This window comes from Phalacrocorax carbo, chromosome 1 (genome assembly GCF_963921805.1).
Source record: "Phalacrocorax carbo chromosome 1, bPhaCar2.1, whole genome shotgun sequence".
NCBI lineage: Eukaryota > Metazoa > Chordata > Aves > Suliformes > Phalacrocoracidae > Phalacrocorax > Phalacrocorax carbo.
This window is the reverse complement of record NC_087513.1, coordinates 42,312,282-42,340,035: the sequence shown is the minus strand read 5'-3', so window position 1 is coordinate 42,340,035 and position 27,754 is coordinate 42,312,282. Positions and strand designations below refer to the sequence as shown.

Below are 27,754 nucleotides of genomic sequence, written 5' to 3'. Positions count from 1 at the left end.
TGGCATTTCATTTCAGGAACCTCATCTAGCTGAAAGCACCTTGCAAAAAAGTTTCCCAGCTGCATCAGCCTGGTGGCCTGAGTTACAGTGCAGGGGAACATAGCTCAACATGGTAGCAGCCTGGCCTTAAATTATATATACTTCCATTGTGCTTTTTTAATTTAGGACCCACACCTGAGGCATCTGTGTAGCTTTTGCATCAAATCCCTATCTGTAGTAAAACCCTTACAGACTTCAAGGAGTCTTGTCCTTCTGTTGTTACGGAGTGAAAAGGCTTTGCATTGTGTTTGATCTTTTTCAGTTGTTAGGGTTGACAGGTCTCAGGGACTGTTGGTTGGACATTTATTTAAACTGGAAGAATCAAGAAAGCCTACTCATATTCCTCTAGGCCAATAGAGTTAAACCAAAGGGTTTGTCTGCTTAGAGTCCATATCTGAATGGTAACTGGCTGCATGGGCTCACTGTTGGTGCTTTCTGCACCTGTTTTCTCAGAGAATATGGCTATACAGTTCTAACACTTGTATAAAAAGTAAAGACTAGAAAACAAAGTGGATTTGGAAGGGTGAAAAAGGCTTCTTTTGTGTTTTCAGAACAACTTGAACTATTGCAAATTATCTCCTTAAACTGATTTTAGAGTTTACAGACTTGCAAAAAAAAGTACCTCAAGGCTGTATTTATATATCAGTGTTCTGCGTTTATCATATGGAATTCATGGGCATATGCCATAAGATAAATGTGGACAACTCAAAGTGGTTTGGTCATCAGGAGTTAAGTATCTGGATTTTTGGATGCACTTAGAATGGGATGCAGTACTTGTTTAGCTTTGATTTTTTTACTTTCAGGCTTTTGTTTGAAAGATACCATGTTGTAAAGTTTTGAGGATATTTTCCTCTAAGCCCCAGTGATTTACAGGGTTTTTAATGAAGCTTTTTTGTGGTATTTCCTTAGAGCTGCTAAAGTATATAGTTAAACGACAGTGCTGTGAATGTTTTGAACTTTAACGGCTCTGTGTTTGTTCTGTTTACTCTCCTGGAGACCAAGCACGGATTAAACTAAGCAGGGGAGAATTCCTGCTAAGCTCATTTTTGCTCCCTAGGCACAGCAATGTAGGATCTAACTGCATGTGGCTTCAGTGGGGCAGAGGCAGTGCCAGGCTCCGCGCTGGTGTGGGAGCCCTGTGCAAGAGCGCATACACAGAGTAAGTCCTGCTGCCCATGAGCTGCTTCCCATCCCGTTTTCAGATGGGACCTTGCAGTGTGCAAAGCTTGAGTCTTGGGTCTTGCACAAAAGAGAGTGGCAAAAAGACAAGTGAGGAGGAAAATAGCTGCTCTTTTTAACTGATAGACTCATGGCCTTGCTTTTGCAATGGGGATTATTTTTTTTTTAAACTCCCTAATCTTCCTAGTTTGGAAGACAGAACTGAGCTTGGCTCTCTCACAAGTAGGTCAGCACAGGTACTGGGACCCTGGTCACTGGAGTGTGGAAAAGAAACTGCTCATCTGTCTGTGAGTGTGACGTCTTGGCTATAGAGGGTCTGTTTATAGAGGCTGTCTGTATATCAAGGGCAAAATTTGGAATTTTGTCCCCAGCCACATTTGCATTTTGAAAAATTATTTTTTCAGGGAATGCTATGATGCTGAGATGATCCTAGTGCGAGCAGTTAACTACCTGGAAGAGTAATAAGAAACTTTGGGTCCCAGTTCCAGTGTTTCCAGTTAAGAACCACTCCAGCAGTGGGGTCAGGAGTGGGTATGCAGAAACGCTGACTGGCTGCAGGGGCAAGACTGCAGAAATGAAGCAGTGAGGGGAACTTTGTGGCTTCCTTTACAGCAGTGTGTGTCTGTGCCCTGCAGAGGGGCATGGTGCATCTAACCCCGCCTCCGAATAGATACAGATTGCTGTGGTCCAGCTGTGTGCTGGTGCAGCTCCGCTCTTTGCAGCCTCCGCTCGAGCTGAGCAGCTGCGGTTGGTAGAGGACATGCCCAGCTGAACACAGTAGCAGTCCCCGCTGCTTTCTGCCTGCTCCAGATGTGCAGATTCCAGGAGACTCATCCCTTGGCAGCTGTTGAACCAAAGGCATAACTTACAGGCACAGCATGATTTTATTTGGAGTTTTATGCCATCATTCCCAGCATTGTGTTTCTCCGCATCGTGCAGGTTGGAGCTGAATGTGGGTTTTTTTGTGCACCAGCAGTTAAGCTTTAGGTCACATTGCAAATACACAACTGCCATACGTGGGAAGCAGGACATAATGATTTATTGTTTGAAATAGCAGTCAAACGCCTGTGCTCAGAAAAGAGGAAAAAGAAAAAAAAAACAGGAAAGATTGTGGTGATACGTAATCATGTCTTGGCTCAGATGACATGTGTTTAAAACCAAATTCTAAGCAAAGAGAAGTACCAGTGGCCCCAGTGCACTGTGGGACTCAGAAGTGCACTGCCTGTCCCAGGATGAAAATGCCAGAGCTCACATGGTCCAAAAGTTATTAGAAAAACATCTAAATGAAAAACCTCTCCAGGCTACTCTGCAGCTTGCTGGAGAACTGTCCAAGGAAAGAGCGCAGTAGGAGCAAGAGAGGTGCAAGCTCTGCCTGGGGCTTTGGCCAGGGCTGGGGCCAGGCTTCTGGGCTGGGCACCCTCCGGCCCTTCCTAAGAAAGTGTGGCAGGCAGCTGCCTGCGCCTCAGTGCGCTGCCTGGGCAGCGTGCTCCCTTACCCGCCAGATCCTGCTCACACTGCTCCACTTTGGAAAAAATAACATGGGTAACTTAGAACCAGTTACTGGTCCTGAGCAATGAGAAGGCTGCTTAGCAGCTCTCCGAGCTGCTGCCTGCAATGAAGATGGTATTTCTGTACTTCTGAATCACCTGTGGGTGCAAACAATGTCTCTACTGATCTTTGTGCTGCCAGTAGCTCACGTGCAGGGAAGGGGTGAGTTGGCCTAAGTGCTCTCATGGTCTTATGCATGTGTGTCACTCACTGGCGGGTGCTATAGACCGGTATTTTGGTAGGACCCAGGTGGCCAGAATTGTAAGTACAAGGAGTAATGGCCTTAAAGCGATAACGGTGATGCAGTACTCGTCACATGCAGGTCTGTCCCAGTCTGGATACCATGTGGAATCACCTATGAACAACAGAATTTACTTGTTTTCAAGTATAACTGTGCCAAAGGCAAAAAATGGAAGCAGTAAATCCTGGTGGTACTTACTAATGACTTTGTCACGCTCTGCATTTTCTGGAGAGAGAAAAGAAGTGATCATCAGCAGACTTACACAGCATAAACAATTTGAGCCTAAGCAAAAGGGAATGAAGTGTGAACCTCACCACAGGCTCACAAATGCAGCTATGGGAGCTGCGTGTCTTTCCAGGAAGAAGCAAAGACCCGCTGACTTTGGGAGAGCTCTGCAGCGACTCCCGGGGCTTTGCTGAGGAGCGCTTGGTCACACCATGTTGACTTCTCCCCCCACCAGTGGTTGGCATAGAGAGGACTCGCTCCCCCAGGTGCACTTCACAAGATCACTCTGGGTTTTGCCCAGTGCCTTGCGTTTACGATCCTCAGCCGGTAACTGATGTTAAATGGCCCTGTGAGTCAGGGGCTGCCCCTCCTTCCTGCGGTGCTGGTGTTTCAGTGCCACCTTCCCACTCCGTTAGTTCACTGGGGTTGAGTGCTGGGGAAAAGCGTGACCGTCCCCTCAGATCCCCTGGGGCAGATGTCCACAGCACAGTGCCTTGGCCTTCTTACAGGAATTATAAGTCTCCTCTGCACCTGACTCCGTCTGGCTATCACAAAGGCAAGGGCAGCTGAACTGGGTGGGCTGCCAGGGGCTCAGGCTGAGCACCACATCCCTGTGAAGGGCTCTCACACCTGCACATGTGCGTGTCAGCCTGGCTCCCTCCCAGTGCTTAGGGGAAAGCAGGTGGGCAGGCTGATGTTCAGTGGAGCGAGCAGCTTTGGCAGCACCGTGGCAGCGTTCGCCCCCGGCAGCGGCAAGGTGGGGGCAGGGCTCGCTTGGACCTGCACCAGCTCAGGCTGCAGTTCATGCATGAGGTAGTAACCTGGAGCCCCTGGGAGGGGATGTGTATCCCCTTCTGTGCTCCCATTCCTGCAAGCAGTAACTCCTGGCTGGGGTAATAACACCTTAAACCGCAGCCACAGCATCTCCTGTATCATACCCTCCAACACCTGAAGAGCAGATCCCATCCCATCAATTCCCAGTGGAGAAAACATGCTCTTTCTGCCCTCCTCCCCCTGCTTTGTGCATCACTGCTCACTTGGCTTCTGACTGCAGTTTTTCAGGCTACATTTGGGAACAGGGGAGCGCCGTGCCTGCCTCCTGCCATTATCTTTTTGTGCGTGCTTTCCATTTCTATGTGTCCTTGGGCATGAGGGATGGTTTTTGTCTACTTACGACACAGCTGGCTGGCACACTGCTCGCCGTTGCAGTCGCTGCACGCTGCTCCCATCTTGTATGGGTGCTCTGGGTAGTTCCCACTGCGAAGGAAAGTAACACTTCTCTCAAATCACCTGGGCTTTTGGCTCAGTATTACCTGCCCACCTCTGATACTGCACCAAACGCAGCTCAGTGCTTCTGCTTTGCTTGGAGCATGGCCAAAGCAAGATTTACAGCATGCCTCAAACTGCCCATAAACACTGAGAGGGATTTTATATGCATGCAATCTTCAGCAGTGCTAAACTTCGTGGTAAAACCTCATTACTTTCAGCAAGGTGAGACTTTGCTTGGTCTAACCTGAGGAAAATCCTTTGGAGTAAATTCACTTTAGGAACTGAAATTGTGCATGCATCTTACTTTGGCCCTGGGCAGAGTTGAAAACAGTTGAAGATTAGTTAAAGAAAGAACTTCAGTTGCTGCTTCTCAAAAGCTGGACATGACATTACCCCTCTTCTTAGCACACAACAGCCTGTTTGCTGTGTCCTCACGCAGCAGAGAAGGACCCAGCTTTAAAGCCCTCTCTAGAGCCCCTCGCCTCCCCGGAGAGCACCTGCCTGCTCTGCTGGGTGCTGTCGAGGGTTGAGGGCACCCCTCCCCTTCCCTGTGGGGTCCCTGCCAATGCAGGGCAAGCAATCCAGCATGATTTCGGTCTTCTGCATGATACAGGTATTGGCTAAGGAGCAGACGGAGGAAGGCTTGGCTTGTGTCTTTGGGAGAACCAGGCGTGAGGCTCGAGGGACAGAGAGCACCACCTGGCAGTGTTTGGGGCCAGCTTGCCTGTGCACAGGGTTTCTGCACCATCTGGCACAGTGGGGTGCGTAGCAAGTGCTGAGAAGGGAAAGGAGAGGCTGCCCTGGCTGATCAGTGGCTTTTGGCTCGAGAACCAGCAGAGGCAATGGTCCCATGGCCTGTTTGGGCGTGGGGCTTTTGGGGAGAGCAGCAGCTGTATCATTTCAAGGTAACTGGGTACATATTCTTCAGGGGTGAAGCCTGGACAACAGGAATGCCAAACTTGCTCGAGCCCGTGGGCTGGCAAGGCCTTGGCCCAACATGGTATGCATGTAAAGCTTTTAAAGCTGTACTATGTAGAGTGTGGTGGCATTAATCACCTGGGGAAGGGTAAAAAACCATCAATCCTAGATGCAACAAGTATCCTAGTGACAATGCATATGAAGGACCTCCAGGTAAACTTTTGTCTTGAGGAGCCGCAGCCTCACAAGCAGCCCTCAGCCCCAAACTCTCACGCTAAAGCTCAGACTGCAGCTGCAAACAGTGCACACCTTAATATTTATCCAAACCATAGACCTAGGGGCATAATTCTGCAGGCATGTCTGTAAATATTTTCAGCCTTTGGGCTTGTACTTTGGCAACCATCTGGGGCTGTCTTGGGACTCAGGAGCAAGGGATTAGGTTCCAAATTATCACTTCAGTATTTTCATTTCAGTATTTAAATTCTACCCTCTCTACCAGGGCCAATGCTTTTTGGCTACCATACATAGTCCTCATGTAGCCAAAAAAAGCTGGTTGGTTAGACAGAGGTGTACCTACTTCTCTATTTTGGGGACCATTTCCTCCCACGAAACACATGAATGGATGGACCAATCTAACAAAGTCGCACGTTGTGGGAGGGAAGGGGCAGGACCCCAAACTCTGAAATATTTGTAATGAAAAACCTTACGCCGGCCCGTAGTTGCAGATGAAGTGTGCTGCGTTGCTTATGGGGTAGTACGCCACCCTGGGACAGAAATGGACAGCACAGCCAACCTTGTAGCTTGTAGCCCAAACGATCTGCAAAGACAGATGGGTACACCATGACAAAGGCTTTGCTTCAGCATCTGAAGCGTTACGGAGAAGACCTGCCTTCCTCTGTTTCAAGACAACAAATTGGCTGAGGAGCGCTCCTTGGGCAGGCTTCATAGGGGAAAGCAGCAGTGATGGATCTCAAAATCATAGTTTATTCTGAAAAGCACCTGATTGTTTTGCATAATTCACCAGGTGTTTATTAAAATGACTGACAGAAAGAAGAACTGGCTGTAACAGATAATTTTCCTCTCTTGCAAAGGAGAAGGTAAAGTTTGTCTCCTTTACTTCACAGCAATCCATTAGCTTTGCTACAGCTCCTAGGAGGGCTGGTTGCCCCACTATTAAATCCAGAGGGGACGTGTAGGCAAATAGCTGGAAGGCACTGATGTTATGGAAGGCACATGTCCAGGCTGTGGGTCCACCATTTAGCATCATGGCCACGACTAAGGTAATCTACAGCTGAGGGTATTACATCGTGTAATGATCCTCTGTCTGCTACAAGCCATTCAGTTTGACCCAGCATTCTCTACCCAGCTCAGAGATTACAGTGCAGCCAAATGCTTCAGTCCTGGAAAAACAAACCCTGTGCCAGAAGCAGAGGGGGGGCAAGAGCGCAGTGGTACTTGAGGGCTGTACAACAGCAGCAATGACTGACTATGTGAGAGATGTGGAGAGATCCTGGCAGCACAGGAGATGAGGAAACACTCGCACCTCTGCCAACTCGGAGGGGAAGCCTGGCCCTTTCTGTTTGTGGCTATTTGGTGCCAGCTCTGGGGAGATCTGTGCTGGTTTTGGCTGGGGTAGAGTTAATTTTCTTCGCAGTAGCTAGTATGAGGCTGTGTTTTGGATTTGTGCTGAAAACAGAGTTGGTAATAGAGGCATGTTTTAGTTACTGCTGAGCAGTGCTTACACAGAGACGAGGCCTTTTCTTGACTTTTAAAAGCAAATAGGCTGGGGGTACAGAAGAAGCTGTGAGGGGACAGAGCTGCGACAGCTGACCTCAAGTCATCAAAGGGATATTCCACACCGCATGATGCCATGCTCAGCATATAAAGCTGGGGGAAGAAGAAGGAAGCGGGGAACCTTCAGAGTGATGGTGTTTGTCTTCCCAAGTAACTGTTACGTGTTATGGAGCCCTGCTTGCCTGGAGATGGCTGAACACCTGCCTGCCGATGGGAAGTGGTGAATGAATTCCTTGTTTTGCTTGCGTGCATGGCTGCATGGCTTTTGCTTTACTTATTGAACTGTCTTTATCTCAACCCACAAGTTTTCTCACATTTACCTTTCCAATTCTCTCCCCATCCTGTGCAGGGGAGTGAGCGAGAAGCTGGGTGGTGCTTAGTTGTCGGCTGGGGTTAAATCACAACAAGGACACACTGCTTGGGCTCCTGAGGGTGTTCTCAGTGCAGCAGCAGAGCAGAGGCTGTTCCCAACATCAGCCATAGACAGCTGCATCCCTGAGGATGGTAAAGGACCAAATCACAGGACCCTCCCCCTCCCAGCCGGCCACGGGCTGAGGCACATGCTGGGGATGTGGTTCTGGTACTGCAGTAATTGTACCACAAGAAACTCCTTCATAGCTGGGAAAGAGGGAGAGGAATGAGGGTTTCCCCAAAGGTGCAGACCCAGGGTGCCTCCCAAAGCTGGGCAGATGTAGCTACAGTCACTATCACTGCTGACTCCAAGTGAGAATAATCTTACTTTCTCATTCTCCCCCATGCAACCATCTGGGCTACTCCTTTACAAACAAGGTGGTAAACAGCACTGCAGCTTAGTGCCAGGTAAGGTGCATTTTACCACAGTTTCCAGATGCTGACTCTTGCTGTGTCCTTGTGAGCAAGTTTGAAAAGCAGCACACTGTCACCTCTCATGGCTCCTGCATCCAAATATCTTCTCTGCAAGAACCTGCACATATCATTCAGACACCCCGCCAACTTCAGCTCATCCCTTCAAGTCCTAAATGCTTATATTTATCTCTGCAGAAAATATTAAATAGCTTCAGGTCAAAATCTAATCCCTAGAGCCAGTGTTGCAAGCCATCCTGCTCTCCTATAGCTGTGGTCAGTTGTTTGGGAATTGTGGTTGGGAAAAATGTGCACGTGATGCTTGCACAGCTGCAGACATCTCTTCATGTGCTGCTATTTCCTGAGCCCTTGGCATGGCTTGTGGTGCCATGCGGAGGCTGTCTGCCAGAGCTGGGACCTCATCCCATCACACACTGCAGCCCACAGCCATTGCTGTTGCCTGGTTTTTGGCCACTGCTTGGCTAGATAACTGTTTGATGGCTGTCCTCTTTTCCTCCTGGAAACAAAATACAGCTGGCATATTTAAAAACAAAAATGCAGTGACTCTTTCCCCCCCTAAAATGGGGACATGAGAACATCTCATGCACCCAGACAGAAAATAAGACTACAGCACCTGGAAACCAGTTCATTGAATCTTCAATAGAAATCTAGAGTTTCTGTGTCAAAATGGCATGGTTTAGATGGAAAAATGCAATGCCTACCTGCGTATAGTGGCTGCATTGTCCTCTGCAGTTATTGGTGTTGTAATTGTAGGCGCTGACCTCGTTATACCAAGAGGTGATGGCTCCTTGCACAGTAAAAAGAGAATGTGAGCCAGTCCAGAGGTTTTCTCCAACAGGGGTAAATTTGGGGTGAGCCTGCCCTGGATCTCTGAGGTACGTATTATGTTTAAACAGGCATTTCTTTGCCCAAGCTTTTGCGGTCTTTGCCAAATCTGGATCCCAACTCTGCAAAATAAAGACAACTAAAAATCACTATGGTAACTTAGCAATGCAGTAATTCAGAGCAACTTTCTGGAGAAGCTGGGTCTCAGTAGCATATATGCTTCATGGTCATTTGGTATTTGCTTCTGCTGAGACTGGGAGAGCTACATGATAAATTGGCTTGTAGGTTCATTTCTGATTTGAACTTAGTCACTCATTAAACTTGAGGGAGTTTTTGGGGTGGTGGGTGATCTTGGCTGACTGGTTTGTTGAACACCAAGAGCTGTACATCAGTCAAATACAGTGTTCGGGGTGGAATGTTCATTTCCAGGCTGTGCCAGCCATGAGAGAATGTTAATTTAATTTTAACAGTGAATTTACAGGAAATCTGGAGATTGGGGGTTACGCTTATCATACCAGTCAGACTGGAGTGCAGCCTCATGCATTAAGGCCACTGCTTCCATGTCAGTTCACATGCATGCGGCAATTTTGGGGATGGTTTAAACTCAACCCCTTGGCTTGCATCTTTGTGTTTGTTGGCTTCAAGTGTTAGTGCTGATTTCACATTTGTGGAATCACTCATTTACCTGCTATTCAATCCTACAAAAAGTGGTTATTTAAGTGACTGAGTTATAAAAGTGTCTTTTGTTTGCACTGGAGGTGGTGTCTGGTTTTGCTGGGTTTTCTTGTGCATACAACTTGATTGAGCAAATACAGCATTGTACCTCCTGGAAAATGCAGTACCACGAGTGTATGCCTGTACTGCTGGTTACATTTTGTGCCAAACTATTTTGGATTGGACTTTTTGAAAAAATAAACTTTTTTTATTTGTCCTTATCTATGTCGTGGTTTAGCCCCAGTCAGCAACCAAGCACCACGCAGCCGCTCGCTCACTCCCCCTTGGTGGGACGGGGGAGAGAATCGGAAGAGTTAAAGTGAGGCAACTCATGGTTTGAGATAAAGACAGTTTAATAGGTAACGCAAAAGCTGCGCGTGGAAGCAACGCAAAACAAGGAATTCATTCACCACTTCCCGTGGGCAGGCAGGTGCTCAGCCATCCCCAGGAAAGCAGGGCTCCATCACACATAACAGTTACTTGGGAAGGCAAATGCCATCACTCCAAATGTTCCCCCCCCCCTTCCTCTTTCTTCCCCAGCTTTATATACTGAGCATGACATCACATGGTATGGAATATCCCATTGGCCAGTTTGGGTCAGCTGTCTTGGCTCTGCCCCCTCCCGGCTTCTTGTGCACCCGGCAGAGCACGGGGAGCTGAAAAAGTCCTTGACCAGTGTAAGCGCTACTTAGCAACAGCCAAAACATCTCCACATTATCACCACTGTTTCCAGCAAAAACCCAAAACATAGCCCCATACTAGCTACCACGAAGAAATTTAACTCTATCCCAGCTGAAACCAGGACAATCTACATGGATGAAAATATCTCTATTGTTCCTGAAAACAATAGAATCACTAGAGAATTTGTTTTGAATGGATCAAGAACCATGACTAAGGAAAAGGGCTTAGAGGTTGTTAGATTTTATGGCTAAGTTTTACGTAATATAACTGTTTTGTGCCACAGATAAGCCTGAAAGATTTGTGTATTGTTTATGATACCACTAAGTAAATAAAAATTGCAAGATCATACCAAAATACATTTATAGAGATTTGAAAATAGTTTGTAACCTATGTCTTCCATTTGTATCTATGGCTAACATTTGGGGAGGGGGTGTATTTTCCCACAAAACTAACACATAAATAATTTGCCTAGGAACTCGGGGTATCTAATATTAAAGGTAAACTTGGAGCAGGGGATCTTATTTCAAGTAAGCAGTTGGTATTTCCTTAGATGACAACTTTTAAGGATAATTAACAAAACCTGGCACTGTACATAAGTTATCTCCAAGTCCTAACATTACTGCAAGTTAAGATAGAGGCTGCAGTTTACATCTTGGCAATGCTCTGAGGCTGCAAGGAGAAGACCATGATGAAAGATGTATGACAGTGGTGGATGCACCTTAGTGCTTCACAATCTTGTTTTTCACACTTTGCTTTTTAAGAGTCCACACATCTCTTTTCTCCTTCATCCTGTAATAGTATTAATAATAAGTTTAAAGTTCCATAAAGGAATACATAATAATAACTTTAAAGGTAAATTAATAAGTTTAAACGTACTTTCTTTTTTGTGTGTGAATGCTTAAACTGGCTGACAGTTGAAAAAGCAATGCGCAGAAACTGATAGTTCAGAGTGATCTCTAGTTTCACTATAGTTATACTCCTTATTTGCTTATGAAACTGCATTTATGCAAAAAGATTGGACTAAACTGCATAGGGAAGAATGCACAGGACAGGTAGGTTTGCATATAGGTATCCTTGCTGCTTGAGGAAATAGTAATTACAAATATTTTTTTCCCATGAACTATTTCTCAGTTTTGGTTTTATAACTCAGATGAGTTGCTTGCTGATTTACAGAGGGAAAACTGAATGTATGATAAGTGAAAAGTGATGCGAAGCAGCAGTAAGTGAAAGGAGACTGTTGTGAAGCTCCAGTTCAGCTGGTGAGACTCTTTCTGCTGGTTTTGAAGAGCCTTGGAACAGACCTAAGCAATGCTTGGGGTGAATGGGAAAGCAGTCACCTTTGTCAGGTAAAAAAAGTTAGATCAGCATTCTCATTTTATAATAAATGTATTTTAAATATAGATGGTTGGGCTTTGTTACTTGCAGTTAAAGGAGTTTCTGTCTTGTATTTTCTTTTAAAAACTATTTTTCCAGAAGGTGGAAATGCCCTGAGTTCATAGTCTTCATTTTTACATATCTAGGTGGACGGTTATCAAGAGCAAACAGGAGTTCCCTGTGAAATGAAGAAATCATCTTTTCCTCATTTTTGAAGTGCAAAAGGCCATTCAAAAATGAAGAAATAGGCTGTTTTCAATTCCAGTGCTTTTACTTTCATAATGGATTTTATCATGTATTGTACTGCTTTCTCCAAATTAAATTCTTCCTGGGAGAGGTCATACCTCAGACTAGGGTTTCTGCAGTGTTTTGAATGAAACTTACCATGATTTAATTCTTTTTTATTTGTAATAATCTTTATCTGTTTTTTTTGTTTCTTAAGCCCTTTTTTTTTTTTTCAGATTTCAGGTCTTCACGTTTTTCAAACGGAAAAATTAGGCACAATTTAAAAAGATGAATAATGCTCTTTTAATATGTCATAGCAAGATTTTGTTAGCGTAGGCACAGTAAAGCAATTTAGAAAACGGGGTCTGGAGCAATATGTACTGGAAGTTCAGGATGCCCAGCTGAAGAAAGCTGAAGTAAAAGACACATCCAGAAGAGAAACTAAATTATTTCCTGTCAGGCTTGCAACTTGAGCTTGCTCTCTGCTCACTTACCCCTCCCGAACGGGAACTTCTTTTTTAGTGTTTGACAACCAGAAGTGGAACTTCAGTTGGGGTGTTGCTAATTACAGGTGTGGTTATGTTCTCTTCTGGCAATGCAAGATAGTAAGAAAGAGCTACTCAAGCTACTGGGATTGAACATCTCACAAATCGGAGATGGGCCTCCCAGGCAGAGGCCCAGGTTTCTGCACCCATATACAGCTTCTTCCTTGCGGGGTGTTCCTTGTGCCACCCAGCAGGGAGACAAGCGTCACGAGCCGTCTGAAGTGAGAGGTGGCCACTTTTGGGCATATTTTGAATCACAACAGGCTGTCTTTTGCTCGGTGATTGCAGACACTGCCCCCCAGTGTGGCCAGGGAGAAGGCAGGGGGGCACAGTGGTGCAGGGCCTGATGCCTCCAGCGCTCGCTCCTGCTGCTCTTGTTGCCTTTTGGCTTCCCCTGCAGGCCCAGCACCTAGGAACAGCTGCTCTGTTGGCTCAGTCCGAGAGCCTCACAAAGAAACCTTAGAGAAAGCTCTCCCATGTCATTTGGCAACAGGCTCTGCTCTTGCCGACTCAAGTATGAAAAGTTGTGCTTAGGTCTGCACATAAATTACACTCCGGGCTGTTGAGCTGCAGTGCCTGGGAACGAGGAGGCTTTTCACAGCACAAAACAACAGCATTAGATTGAGGGTTGAAATCTTGGGTTACAAATGAGGAAATTAAGCCACGAGAAACTATACACGTACCCGATCATATAAAGCCATGTGATACTCAGAGCCTTTTTCTCTGCTTTAGAGAGAAGTAGCTCTTATGACCACAGCAGGTTGGGGTTTTTTTTGTTTCTCTTTTTTTTTGCATGTGATCACAAAAACAATCTTTGAGAACTGTAAACACCATCACAATGCTACACACTTGCACGTAAGTCGTGAAGATCCCCTTACCATGTAGAGCATGTTGCTGGCTGGTGGGTTCACTCCAGACCGGAATCTGTTATGGGTTTGCACACATTCTTCAATAAACTTTGGATCTCCAACATCAGGCAGTGCTGGTGGTTCATAGGAGTCAGAGCAACGACAGAAGTGCAGTAAAGCCAGCACACAAGCAAAAAATCTGCTTGTCATGTTTCTCAGCTTCTGGTCTTCCAGCTTTAAGAGCAGAGTGTTTCAGCTGTATGAGATGGTTTTAGCTCCACCAGCAGCATTTGGCTTGGAAAGCTTGTGGGCTGGACTTATCTTAGCCATGGTAATTAAAGATGGCATTGGTCACAGGAAATGAGTCATACTGCAGGAGCGTTGCTATGAGAGTAAGGAAATAAAGCTACAAGTACACATCAGAGCTGTAGCAGCATTATCTCTCTCTTTTCGTCTTCTTTCTTTAATTGTGGTGAGCAAGCTTCTTTTCTCCTGTTCTTTGGGCTTTTTTGGTTTTCTTTCTTTGGCCCCCACCATCCCATCCATAGCAATCACTAGGGCTTGACATGAAGTTTTGGATAAATTTTCTGCTTTTCATGAAAACAGCACTGCTGTTAAGGCTGTTACTCTGAGCCAAAATGCTGTGAAAAATAATTGATTTAAACTATAACTTTTACTACATTATGAACGGTCACTCTGGTCATACATCAAGTTATTGGAGGGGTAAGTTTGGCTGAGAACTGCAATTTAAATATGCTGTAGTTATTGATGGGTTTTTCTTGTAATCGCATGCTTGTGCTATGTGTTGCTATGAATTTCTCCTTCCAAGCATTAGCAATTCATAATTCATGCCCTGCAATCCAAGCCCCCAGCAAAGTTGGGTGGTATGAAGGTTGGTGCAGACTCATGCCAGGTGCCCAGCACCCACACTGGGATTCACAGCCCAGAGCTGGAAGCTGATATCCTATGCACGTTGCCTCAGGTACCCAACACTCCCTGCTCAGACCCACCACCACCACTACCCTCTTCCTCACACTGCCCTTAACTATCACCTGTCCATCAAGCTCAGGCCCGTTCCACAGTCCCAACCTGGACAACTCTGTGGGAATGAGGTTGGGTTTCTTCCCACTCCAGGTTTCATTTTAGGAATCTGCATCCTTTGGACAGCTGGGTGTAGGTCCCAGTTATCAATTCTGCACATGCAGTCCTGTAGGTCCTCGGGCTGGCAATGCATGTTCAAGTTGGTGGCCCAGGGTGACACTGTGAGCCTGCAACAGCAGCCCCACCAGCACACATTAGGTCCTGTGGGTCGCACATCTCCAGCTATTTATGCAGAGACAGCTTACAGGTGAAAAAGACCCTGTGAGGGAACTGTGGATGAGAAACGCTGTGCTCACAACTCCCCTACAGACTGCTTTTTAGAGCAGAATAATGTGGTGGGTTGACCCCTGCCAGCAGCCAAGCACCCACAGAGCTGCTCACTCACTGCCCCTTCCCCAGCAGGACGGGGCGGGGGGAGAAAACAGGAAGAAGAAAAGTGAGAAAACTCATGGCTCAGGATAAAGACAGCTTAATATGTGTGCAAGGGGGCAGGGGGAGGAGGGGGAAACAAACAAACTCCCCAAGTGATGCAAAGGCAATCACTCACCACCCCCAGTGGCAGACTGATGACCAGCCTCCTGGCAATGGCAACCCTAGAAGCCAGCACCTCACCTTTCTCCTTCTTCTACACCAGGGATTTTTTTTTTCTGCACACAATGTTATGTGGTATAGAATTTCCCTTTGATCAATTTGGGTCAACTGTGCCAGCTGTGTCCCGCTCCCAACCACTTGCCCCCAGCCTACTTGCTGTTGCTAGATACGAAAGATGGCAGCAGACAAGAACTGACAATTGTGAAATTTAATATGTGTTTACATATTAGAAGGTGACATTTTGCAGCATACAACAACAGCCCAAACATTTGGAGCTCGTTTTTGCTCTGTGGGATGCCGTGCTCCTTCAGACAGCAATGTGGCTCAGAATTTGAGTCACTGTGTTCTCAAAACATTAGGACTAAGATAGAGGAGGAGTAATAGCTTTAAATATTGATAGCGCAGTTAAGCATTGCTAATAACAGCCAGTATCACTTAGCTCGAAAGACAGGTTTGTTTCCCTTACTAACAAATGTATATAGGAATAATAGGGGTCAAGGCCTAAAGGTCTCTAAAACCAAACTGAATCCATCAACAATTTGGCCTTTTTTTAACAAGGCCAAGATCATCTATTTCCAAACCAGAACCTGTCCTGCGTCCATTTCATCTTCCCTCTCCCGTTTTCCCACCCTGGCTCCCCCCACCTCTCCTGCCTGCAAGCTCAGGATGGCTGTCAACTGCTCTGCATTTCAGATTTTGTCACCACCTCACATCCTAAAATTAGGTTCTCCCCATTGACACTCCATCTTAATCCTTGCTCTATCAGCTTTCCGTGGTATTCTTCTAGCTATGGAGGACAAAACTTAACTCTGAGAGAAGAAGAACAGAATAGTACAACTGACAGAGTAACTTTAATGGAGGGTGATACAGATAGGCTAAGTAGAGTAAAAAGGACAAGCTTTACTCTTTCTGTTCTTAAAAATAGTACATACAGTCAAATATCTATTATCTGGGAAAGCAATGTCTGGGATAATTGAAGATTAATGGAGATGAGTTATTGCTTCTTTTGGATCCACTATACTGCTTCAGACATGTCTCTGTGATGCTCCGCATTTCCAGGTGGCTTGTAGCATGTATAGTAATATATAGTCTACGTGGTCTCCCTAGCAATCTACTCCTGCGCCAGACCTAAGAGGCTCATGCAGATGTAGAGGCATGTTGCACCCATGCCAATAAATGACACTAACTCTATGCACAGCCACTTGTGCCTTGCCTTGAGTAAAGAAGCAGCCTTTTCTATGCTGGATAAACATCCCAAGGATAACGGAGAGATGACTGTTTCTGCAAACTCTCTCAGAGTAATACAGCAGTGGGATCACTATCAGCATCTTACTTGATCATTGCTCATAAAAAAATGGGTGTGAAAACCGCTGTTGTACTAAAAGAACAGCACCAACACTCAGTACCAAACACAGTGGCCTTAAAATTGAAACACTAAGACAGTACTGGTCACAAAAGGGGTGCAGATCCTCAGCTGGTGGGTTGTACGGTGGTGCTGGAGGCCTGGGGGGATGGGGCTGTGGTGGCTGGGGCTGTGTATCCCAGTCCGGATACCAGTGGGCATAATCTAAAAAACAGTGAAGAAACAGCTGTTAAGACCCATCACACTTAGCCATTGTCATGGTTTAACCCCAGCCAGCAACTATGCACTTATAGGAAAGCAATTAAGACAATTTGATACGTACTTATCAGCTTCTCACGTTCTGTATTTTCTGTAGAGAGATCAGAAAAGGAAAAAAATGTGAGTATCATTCAGTGGTGGTCCTTAATGTAAAGAGGTAAGCCATTGCTGCTGCTTGGCTGATTGCACTGATGGTGCCAGTCGATGCCCAAAACATCCTGTAAGAGGGAAGCAGGCCAACAAGAGCAGGTTCCCAACTGGCACGGGGCTCATACTTTTTACTGAAGCAGAAAAGAAGCAGCTGTATTAGGAAAAATTTGTGTAACAGCAAATAAAAACAAAACATGGAATTTATTTAAAATTGACACACAAACCAAATTTAAGTCGTTATAGACAGACAAATATAATTAATAAATTTATCACAGAAGTACACCTTTACTAAGAGCTTCGATGCATTTGCAGAACTGCCTATGTGCATCCTATTGGAATTGCTGATTTGCCTTATAGGAGAATATGGTAACATGGGTTGTAGGATCTAGCACTTAATTTTTAAAAGCTCTCTTCCTCTTCTCCCTCTCCCTAGTCTTTCAGATGTTTCTAGTTTTCCTGTGATGCTTCAGTCTGAGACTTCAAGATGAGTCAGCCAGGATATCACAGAAGGAAATAAGAATAACAAATGTTCAATTATTTCTATAGCTGAAGCTGTCTAGAGCCTGGCTAGTAGAGACCATCCCCATTAAAACTCTGTATAAATTTCATATTTGATTTAAGGCATTGTTGCGTGTCCTTTCATCTCTGTTTATTCAAAACACTATTTCTGACTAATTTGGGACTAGGTGTAATGACATAAAGGTCTACAGCTGCAAACTGCTATGGCAAAACAAGCTGTCTCGGCTGTATATCAGAAAACTGTGGAAGTTAGAAGTAACTGTGCTTTTCAGTAGAGTCACATTATATGACTCTACTGAGTCATATAAATACAGAGTTCAGAACTATAGTTTTCTAGAAAATGTGATAGAACATACTAAACAAGCAGAAAGCAGAAGTTAAATATACCATCTGCTAGGAAAGAAGAACTGGACAGGGAATATTTGTTGGGGCTAGTTTCATATATTACTTCCTGTTCAGATAAAAGGTGGAAAGTAGCCTAACTGATACTTCTCTTCATCAGAAACTCTGGCTTCTACCCCTGAGGGCCCTCAACAGCAAAGTATTTCAATTAATTCCTTCTTATACTATTCTTACCAGGGTTTGGTACTATTGCAGTGTGGTGGGCTACAGACCCGCAATGTACTTAATGCAATTGATAATGATGCTACTTTTGTTTCTATGCAATTTTCTTAGTTAATCACTTTGGTCTTACCACAGAGCTTGTCTACACACTTCTCATTAGTGCATCTACTGCATGCTGCTCCTGCTTCATATGGTTTTCTTGGGTAATTCCCCCTGCAAAGCAGAGCAACAGTATTTTGTTAGCTTAGTTGTTTGAAAAGCAAGTTAAATACATGTTTTCATCATATTGTTAGAATAATTTATCATTAAAATATACTGGGACACACACACACACACACATGACACAACACAACAATTCCTTTATCCAAAAACTGATCACTGCAATTGTTTGAAATTCCTTTTAGATCAGATTAAAGCTCTCACTGGCATGGTAAGCACTCTCGCCATTTGAAATTAATGAGACTTCTCAGGCAATGCTGTATAATTCAGTGTAAGCATACAAGAATCTGCCTCTAGTCCCTCATTACCCACCTGTATTTTAAAAACAAATCTGTAAAAGGTAAGTCCAGAAATTGCAAGGTATGAGATAAACTAGAAGATTATCTTCCTGTTATTGCTTCAATTAAAATATCTTGTTTGAAGTTCGGGTGGGGCCATAGAATGATCTTTCTCAAGCAGAAAGCTTGCACCTTCACCACTTTTCCTACAGAGACTGAAGTCAAAACAGATCTTATTCTACCTGTCTTGGTTATGGCAAGTGCTGTCAGCTAGGATCTGCTTGCCTCCTTTTTTAGCAGGGGATTTTCTGCAACTCTGACTATGTCCAGCAGCTTCTCTCCATCATTTATCCACAGTCCTGGTTAACAGGGGAGGTTCCAGATGACTGGAGGCTTGCCAATGTGACACCCATCTACAAGAAGGGCCAGAAGGAGGATCCAGAGAACTACAGGCCTGTCAGCCTGACCTCGGTACCAGGGAAGGTTATGGAGCAGTTCATCTTGAGTGAGCTCGTCAGGCATGTGCAGGACAACCAGGGGATCAGGCCCAGCCAGCATGGCTTCATGAAAGGCAGGTCCTGCCTGGCCAACCTCATCTCCTTCTATGACAGGGTGACCCACCTAGTGGATGAGGGAAAGGCTGTGAATATTATCTAGCTGGACCTTAGTAAAGCCTTTGATAGTGTATCCCACAGCATCCTCCGAGAGAAGCTGGCGGCTCATGACTTAGACAGGTGTACTCTTCACTGGGTAAAAAACTAGCTGGATGGCCAAGCCCAGAGAGTTGTGGTGAACGGAGGTAAATCCAGTTGGTGGCCAGTCACAAGCAGGGTTTCCCAGGACTCAGTTTTGGGGCCAGTCTCGTTTAATATCTTTAACAATGATCTTAATGAGGGGGTTGAGTGCACCCTCAGTAAGTTTGCAGATGACACCAAACTGGGCAGGAGTGTTGATCTGCTTGAGGGTAGGAAGGCTGTGCAGAGGAATCTGGACAGGTTGGATCGATGGGCTGAGGTCAGCTGGATGAGGTTTAAAAAGGCCAAGTGCTGGGTCCTGCACTTGGGTCACAACAACCCCAGGCAATGCTACAGGCCTGGGAGACAGTGGCTGGAGAGCTGCCCGGAAGAGAAGGGCCTGGGGGTGTTGGCTGACAGCCAGCTGAACATGAGCCAGCAGTGTGCCCAGGTGGCCAAGAAGGTCATCAGCTTCCTGGCTTGCATCAGGAATAGCGTGGCCAGTAGAAGTAGGGAAGTGATCATGACCCTGTACTTGGCACCAGTGAGGCCACACCCTGAATATTGTGTTCAATTTTGGGCCCCTCACTGCAAGAAGGACATTGAGGTGCTGGAGGGTGTCCAGAGAAGGGCAATGAAGCTGGTGAAGGGTCTGGAGAGCAAGTCTGATGAGGACCAGCTGAGGGAACTGGGGTTGTTTAGCCTGGAGAGGAGGAGGCTGAGGGGAGACCTTATCGCTCTCCAGAACTATCTGAAAGGAGGTTGTAGTGAGGCGGGTGTTGGTCTTTTCTCCCAAGTCACTAGTGATATAACGAGAGGAAACTGTTTCAAGCTGCATGAGGGGAGGTTTAGCTTGGATATTAAGAAAAATTTCTTTACCAAATGAGGGGTCAGTCGTTGGAACAGGCTGCCCAGAGAGGCTGTGGAGTCACCATCCCTGGAGGTGTTCAAAAAACATGTAGACATGGCACTTCAGGGCATGGTGGTATTGGGTTGATGGTTGGACTTGATGATCCTAGAGGTTTTTTCCAACCTTAATGATTCTATGATTCTGTGACTCTGCTCTCAATGGCTGGGGGAAGTTTCCCTTGGACAGGTGACATGTGGACATAGCTTCTTCTGAAATTTGTTGCAACTGCACCCATCATTGTTGGCATCTGATAATCAGGTCAGTTATTGGATATTTCAAAAATAAAAAACCTACACCCCAGATGCCATAATTAACTTACGCTGGCCCATAGTTGCAAACAAAATGTGCTGCTTTGACAACTCTTGGAAAATATTCAACTGTATTGCAGAAGTGAACTGCGCAGCCAACTTTGAAACTCTCTGCCCAAACGACCTGAAAAGGCAAAGGGAAATATGTAGTACACCTGTTCAAGACTGAAAAAGCAACAGCATTAAGGGAAGAAGGAGAAGGGAAGGATCTTGTGGAAGTTTAAAACAACCAGCACAGGAGCAACATTGACAACCCAAAGGGTAGCTTAGACTGATTGATAGATGTTTTTGCATTTATTATATGGCTCCCCTGGAAACATGAAATTGTAAGGGGGATAATCCCTTTCCACCATTGCTGTAAATAGGACTCAGACATTCCTGGGACTTAGGACATTTATTTCCAATCTCATGCAGCAATAAACTGGGGGGTGAAAACCCCTGCTGTAATTCCTGTTCCAAAGCAGTCTGTTCCAAGCCTGTACTTGGATATTCCGTGAAACCATTACATTATAAGCAATTGGGCATGTAAGACTCACCTGGGTGTAGTGACCACATATGCCACTGCATTTATTATTACTGAAAGAATAGCTTCTGACTTCGTTAAACCAGTTACTGAGAGCTGCATCCACAGAGAATATGGTGGCTGTGCCAGTCCAGATGTTTTCTCCAACAGTAGTAAAGGTGGGGTGCATCTTCCCTGCAACTTTAAGGTGGATATTGTGCTTAAACTTGCACTTCTTTGCCCATGCTTTGGCACTCTTAGCTAAAGCAGCATCCCAGGACTGTAGAAAAGGAAAAAAACGTAATATAACCAGCACTGCCATGACTTAGCTGAATTAAAATATATTTAAACAGAAACTTGTAAGGATTCTTTCCCCCTTTCCCACTTCCCATCCCCGCATTCAGTTTCATTCTCTGACTTGACATTTCTACTCCCACTGCAAAATTTTTTTCTTCTTTCTCCCTCAGATATTGCAAGACATGTATATCATTGTTTAGTCCCAGTCAGCAACTAAGCACCACGCAGCCACTCACTCACTCTGCCCACCCGAGTGGGATGGGGGAGAGAATGGGAAAAGCAAAAATAAGAAAACTTGTGGGTGCAGATAAGAATAGCTTAATAATGAAAATAAAATACTAGTACTACTACTACTGATGATGATGATGATGATGGTGTAATGAAAGAAAAATAATGAGAGGCAAAACCCAGGGAAAAAAAAAACAAGTGATGCAACTGCTCACCAATTGCCGACTGATGCCACCAGTCCACAAGCCACGATCGCTGCTTTGGCCAAATCCCCCCAGTTAATAAAGTGAGCATGACGTCATATGATATGGGATATCCCTCTGAGCAGTTTGGGTCAGCTCTTTCTGGCTGTTTCCCCTCCCCTCCCAGCTCCTCGTGCACCCGGCAGAGCATGGGAAGCTGGAAAAGTCCTTGACTAGTGTAAGCACTACTTAGCAACAATTAAAACATCCCTGTGTTATCAACATTATTCTCATCCTAAATCCAAAACACAGCACTGTACCAGCTACAGTGAAGAAAGTTAACTCTATCCTAACCAAAACCATGACAACATAGTATCTAGCCACTGTCCTGTGTTACATGACTTGTTAAAATATTTAGAGCTGGATTGCAGTCTTTAAGCTTCTAGGCCTGGGAGGAGGTAACGGGGTGAAACCCCCATCCTCAGAGGGGCTTGAGGGACTTTATGCCTGGGAGCTGTTGGCTGTCTAGGGATTTGCACTTTGCAATTATCACTAGATCAGGTAGGAATTCTGTTCTGCTGGACAGGATGGAGAGGAGAAGGGTCACAGCTACTCCTTTTCCCAGCCCCCTCTGCCTCTCTGCTCTTCTCCCTCCGCAGCATGTGGCCAAAGCAAATCAAAGGCTCACTCATTTTTGCTGGGCTGAGGAGGAACCATTCCCTTCCTGAGTGGCACAAGTGATAATTTAAGAAACCGGTCTGTGAGACTTAAGAAAGATTTTATGCCACTGAGTGACTAGCCAATAAAATGGCAGGTAAAATTCAGTACAGAGAAATGTAAGTTAAGGGATGTGAGGAAAAAAAAAACTCAAACCAAACGATTTTGACTTTGTGTTCATAATGACAGGTTTGGAGGTGGCTATTACCATTTGTGAATCAATGTTTAGTAGTAGTCTAAAAAGCAAATAAAGTGTTAGAAATTCCTTGAGAAGGAACGGAGAACAAAACCATATATACAATTACACCACTGTAGAAGTCCTGTTAAATGCTGTTTGCAGCACCCCACCTTAAGAAGGGGACACCTGAACTGGAAAGGGCAGAGAGAACATGGAGGAGGATAATCATCCTCAAGTATGATAGGGCTTTCATAAAGTAACAGAGAGTGCCCTGCAGCTTTGATTAGAGACAGCTCGACATCTTCTGTGAAGTAAGTAAATAAGCAATAATTAATTGCTCCTTCAAATACAGAGACCAGAGACTATCAAACAAAGCTAGGAATTAATAGGTCTAAATCAAATGCAAGGAGATACTTTCACATGACTTCTGGTTAGGCTGTGCAGCTCTTGCTACACAGTGCCAGGGACGATAAAAATTTGCATGAGCTCAAGGCTGAAAAAAAACCCATGCAAGAAAAATCCATCAAGAGCTTTTAAATACAACACAACACCTTTGATTCAAGGTTTCTACATATTTGTCCTGCTTTTATTCCAGGCTTGCTGGGTCTTTGGTCTGAGAAGCTAAGTTTGCTCCTGTGAGCTAGCATTTTAATTTTAAATTTTTTTTTTTTAAATGGCAAGAAATGAAAATCATGAGTAGTCTGAATTTTACTCCTTTACTGTGAACTTCCTTTTACAGAAATGATTCATACCATGCATGCAGTTATGCATTAACTTCCTTTCCTGCTGTGCTGCACACTGCTGCAGGGCTCAGAGTAATGACATGAACTAACTGGAGTTACCTCCCTCAGTTATCTATCTACCTTTTTCCTTATGTATTCCACTGAGCAAGCTGAGACCTATCCATGGCCTGTTCTGATATCCACTGTATTCATAGGAAGCTCTGCTTTCCAGCCCAGATATTAGTATCCCTACTCCCCAAACCCTGACAGAGCAGATGAAGATCAGGTATCTAAATGGATGTCCCGCCAAATCCCTTTCTTCAACACATGTTCTAGATTGGAAGAAACAAGGGGAGATGATAGATTTTAAACAAATCCTGTTGTGCAGATTGCCTATTCGAGAGCTTTTTAAGATCAAACAACTTCCCTGTACAAAACTTGGACTAACATAAAAGAGATTGCTGTCTTTCTTAGAAAGAGGTAAATGAAGTGCTGAGAACTGAACAGTTTTTGCAATACAGCCCTCTGCTCTGGCTGAAGTTTAGAGTAGCAGTCCATCCCTCAACAAGGAATTCCCTTCAAATTGTTAAAACTGAACAGTACTGTAAAAATTAATGTCTTTTCTATTACCCTCAAAGCACTAACACATGTAGTACAGAGATCATTGACAGAAAGGTCAAGAAAAGCACGAAGTGAATAATAAGGTGGACTAAATCAGCAGCACAGCCTATATTAATTTTCAGACAGATCACAAATGCCTCCTTACCATGCGAAACATATTGCTGGCTGGTGGATTCACTTTGGATCGAAACTTGTTGTGAGCCGTCACACAGTCTTCAATGAACTTTGCATCTTCTATGTCAGGCAAGGGAAATTGTGGATAAGCATGACAGCAAGTGAAGACATCCAGTAAGAATAACGCAGCAAAGTAAAACGTGATTTTCATAATTCATCAATGCTTTTAGTATTTTTTTTAAGTTTTTAAAAGAAAAATCTCTTAGGTGGAGATGATACTGGCAAGCAGTTCTTCAGAACTTGTCCCCTGGGTGTGGGAACACTTCGAAGTGTCAACGTAACAGGAAGTTAAATTGCTTCATGAAGTACAGCTTTGCATGACATCATTGCTGGCTGTCAGAGAGTAAACCGTAAAACAGGCATATTAGCAAGGAGCAACACTCCAGGTATAATTCTGCCTTTTCTTTGAGTGTGCCCATTCTGGTTGACTGCCAAACCATTCTGTGATTTTAAGTCTTATCTGAAGAGATGTTGCAGAACAGCTTTCCTAAAACCTTCATCAACCTTAAAAATTGTAGCTTTGACAAAATACAAATCTGCTATTCAGCTGGTTTTCCTACAGTATAGCTTAGTCATACCAGCTCAATTACAATTATTTTACAGGACCTTGCTTCTGTTTCAGAATTACTCTAGGAAATACAGAATGAGGGAAATTGCATATATTGAAATTTGACCCACCAGAAGAAAACAAAAAGTTCCTGAACAGAAGCCCGCTGCAGAACAGAACTTCTGACCTGGTTTGGTGTGGAACAAAAGTATGCAAGAGCATAACAACCATATGTTTTAAAAGCTAAGGTCTTGTAACTCAGATTTAGGTAGGTTTACAGAGAAAATATGCTGCAGATTGTAAACAACATCCATGGGTCTGATTCCCTGCTCAGCTTTGCAGGTCAGGTCTTATCCTGCTGAATGTTTGTGGAAATTACCATTCTGGTGTTGCCTTCTCTATTTGCGTGATCATTTTACCCCCTTAAATAATATGCTTGATTTGCTTCAGAGTCTGGTAACAACCCGTACACCTAATTCAGATAGGCTGAAGGAGCTGTAGCCCTCCAACACCATCACAGCTATACCTATCTAGGCTGTTCATGGGAGGTATATAATTATTTCTCTGTGTGCATGTGTTTCTGGATGTCCATGCATTACTAATTCTCTACCCCCTCCTCTTAGCTCTGCCATGACCAATTTCATGAAGGAAGGGGCAGACGTAGAAAGCAACAAAATTGCAGGGGGTGGGGATGAAGGGGTGGGGGTGCTGGTGTTTTGGGTCTTTTGGGAAAGAAACAAAATGGGGGCCTCCAACTATTCTTGTTGGACAGGCTTAACACAGTCCTTACCAATAAACAGTCCTCACACGCGCAAGAGACCTGGACAGAGAGGGAACTGAACAAGTATTATCTTTTCTTCCCCTTTCCTTTTACGACAGTTTCCTGTGCTTTGAAACTCTCTCAGTAAGTTCACTTTTTTTTTTCCCTCTAATAAATTACCTGTTTCAAAAAGACCAAGCCGAAGTTGTCAGTGGGAGGAGACTGGCGACTTTCTCTTTCTCCGTGGGCACAGCAAGCTGGGTGCAAGATGCTTTTGATCCTGTCGTGTCCTTGATGAAAAGATGCATGAGGCACTACCAATCATCTCAAACTCTCACCTCCCTTGGCAAGTAAAGGGAAGTAGGAGATGAAGCACCACACACCCTGACACAGCCCCAGTCCAAGGCAGACACACATGCAGCCCAGCTATTGGCTTTTAGCTCTAATTGCATTTCCTGTTCCTCTGTCAGTGGTTGACTGTGGCTCCATCAGCCGCCAGAATGCGTAGGCAATGGTCACAACCTCACCTACATTTACCAGATCCACCTGCTGACTCTGCCTCTTGGTATACCGCCAACAGTGCCAATGTCCCTTGTCCAGCAGGCGTAGCTTCTGTGCTCTTCTGCTGTCATGCTCTGTCCCAGAAACTGTGTGCGGGTATTGGCAAAGATGATAGGGGGACAACTTAAAATGTACATGAGGATGGCCTCTTGCTGGCATTGGTGATGGCTGGTCAGGCTGGGATGGTGAAGGGGATCTTGGAAGAGAGATTTCCTCCTGTGGCTGCCATTACAGAGGCTGGTCTCTCCTGTCAGCTGCCAGCTTCTGGGCTACAAGGACCTTCCACTCCACTATGTGCCCTCCTGAAGCCCATGAGGTACCACCCAGGTGCCACTGGCAGTACGGTGTGTGTGTGGTGCACCAGGTAATAGAGAGATCCTAGATCAAATTATGACAGCTTAGATCATTATGGTGAATAGCCCCCTCCCCTGCTTCTAAAGTGAACATTGAGGCTTGTCCACTGCTTTGCTTCCTTTGAAAGCCATCTTGCCTCTTTTCTGAACCAAGGCCAACTGAGTTCACTTTACTGACAGTTATTACCTTTCTCCAGCTGAATATTACCTTGAAACTAGAAAATAAGTACGTTTTCTTTTTTTTTTTCCTTTTCTTTTCTAATGATGCCCATGCAGTCTATAAGAAACTAAAGCCTTTGGTCAGCTAGGCTTAATATAAAACCATGGTTACATTACAACTACATGCAATTTGCACAAAAATTATCATCACACTAAACCTGCACCATGAATTTAACAATGCAGTGAGCTGGCAGTTATATATGTGTACAGTTGAAATTCTGTGCTTGGAAACTGAATTGAGATCTTTATGAAGTAGGAAATTTTGACATATCCAGGATGGTCCAGGTTATAAAATCCTCTCCTGTAGAGATGACTCTGGCTCCACCTAGTGATTCTGTCTATAATTAAAGCAGAAGTCCAGCCTGCCCTCAAACATCGATAACCAACTTTTTCTTAAAAAGAGAGTTATAATCATTTGCCAGCATTAATCAGTGGAGCTTGTAAACCAGATGAAAGTTAAGCTTTAGGATTTGGATATCACATTATATTTGTCTGGGCAGTACAAGCATTGCCTGTCCCTGCATAGACCTCAAGTGAAATTTAGCACAATGAGCTGGGTATGGGCAGGAAGCTGTACAGCGCAATGATTTTGAAAATTTCCCCATGTTTACATCTCCCTTTCTCACTTCTCACCTACTTCCAGTTTAAAATGGCTGGGAATATAAGATCTGAAATTCTTCGTTTTTCCCTAATGTATGATTGTCAGAGGACTGAAGGCTGGTGGATTACCGACTATTACAGAAATCCAAGATTTTGTCCTCAAATCCTCAACTTCCCCACAGAGTACTGTTATTTGTGTTGGGGAGGGAATCTGTTTGTCCTTGACTTATTAGGTTCAGCTGAACAAACGGGTGGATCTGCCGGGATTTCTTGTTCTGTCCACAGGATTAGGCAGCTGCAGGATCACTTGGCCTTCCAGACCTGTGAATAGACTAATATTCTGACATGCATTGCTACTTCTGTTACACAATTTCACCTCAGGGCAGAAAACAGGTTAATAGAAAGGATGGTGGTGGTACTGGATTTCCACAAGAACTATTTTGTAATAATGTGTTTTGTAATTGTTCGTGGAAATTTTAAAAATCTTGCAATTGTTTTGTAATAATGAGGCTGTAAACATCCTCACAATGAACGGGGGAGGCCACCAGTATGTGGCTGGACTGCAGGTAGTTTTACTTAGTTTTCACTAGGGGCATTTGTACAGTGCTGCTTACTGCAACCATGCCTCTTGCCCTAACCAGGCAAAATCGTAATGCATTGCTTGCTGCATGCTCTGAACAAGGTGCGGGGATGTCATGTGCACCAAAGCACAAGAGGTTGGTAGTTGTTCCTTCCCCTGCAGTGCCTACCTCCTGCCAGTCACATCTACTTTGCCCCTCAAGGACAGCCTGTTTCACTCCCTCCTCTCAAGCAAAGGATAAGGGAAGTGT

General features: G+C 44.7%; 2 protein-coding genes across 2 annotated transcripts; both read right to left on the bottom strand.

Moving 5' to 3' along the window:
* Positions 1–2,037: 2,037 nt before the first annotated feature.
* On the bottom strand, positions 2,038–13,582 carry LOC104051995 (glioma pathogenesis-related protein 1). The gene is made up of 6 exons (XM_009513149.2): positions 13,299–13,582; positions 8,758–9,003; positions 6,127–6,236; positions 4,407–4,489; positions 3,206–3,232; positions 2,038–3,121 (listed from the first exon to the last, which is right to left on the bottom strand). The coding sequence occupies exons 1-6, from the start codon at positions 13,476–13,478 to the stop codon at positions 2,970–2,972; spliced, it is 798 nt and encodes a 265-aa protein (XP_009511444.1). The 5' UTR covers positions 13,479–13,582; the 3' UTR covers positions 2,038–2,969.
* A 1,616-nt stretch (positions 13,583–15,198) lies between these two features.
* Positions 15,199–24,133, bottom strand: LOC104050850 (glioma pathogenesis-related protein 1). The gene is made up of 6 exons (XM_064456934.1): positions 23,856–24,133; positions 20,800–21,045; positions 20,275–20,387; positions 17,945–18,027; positions 16,646–16,672; positions 15,199–16,527 (listed from the first exon to the last, which is right to left on the bottom strand). The coding sequence occupies exons 1-6, from the start codon at positions 24,033–24,035 to the stop codon at positions 16,298–16,300; spliced, it is 879 nt and encodes a 292-aa protein (XP_064313004.1). The 5' UTR covers positions 24,036–24,133; the 3' UTR covers positions 15,199–16,297.
* Positions 24,134–27,754: the final 3,621 nt, after the last annotated feature.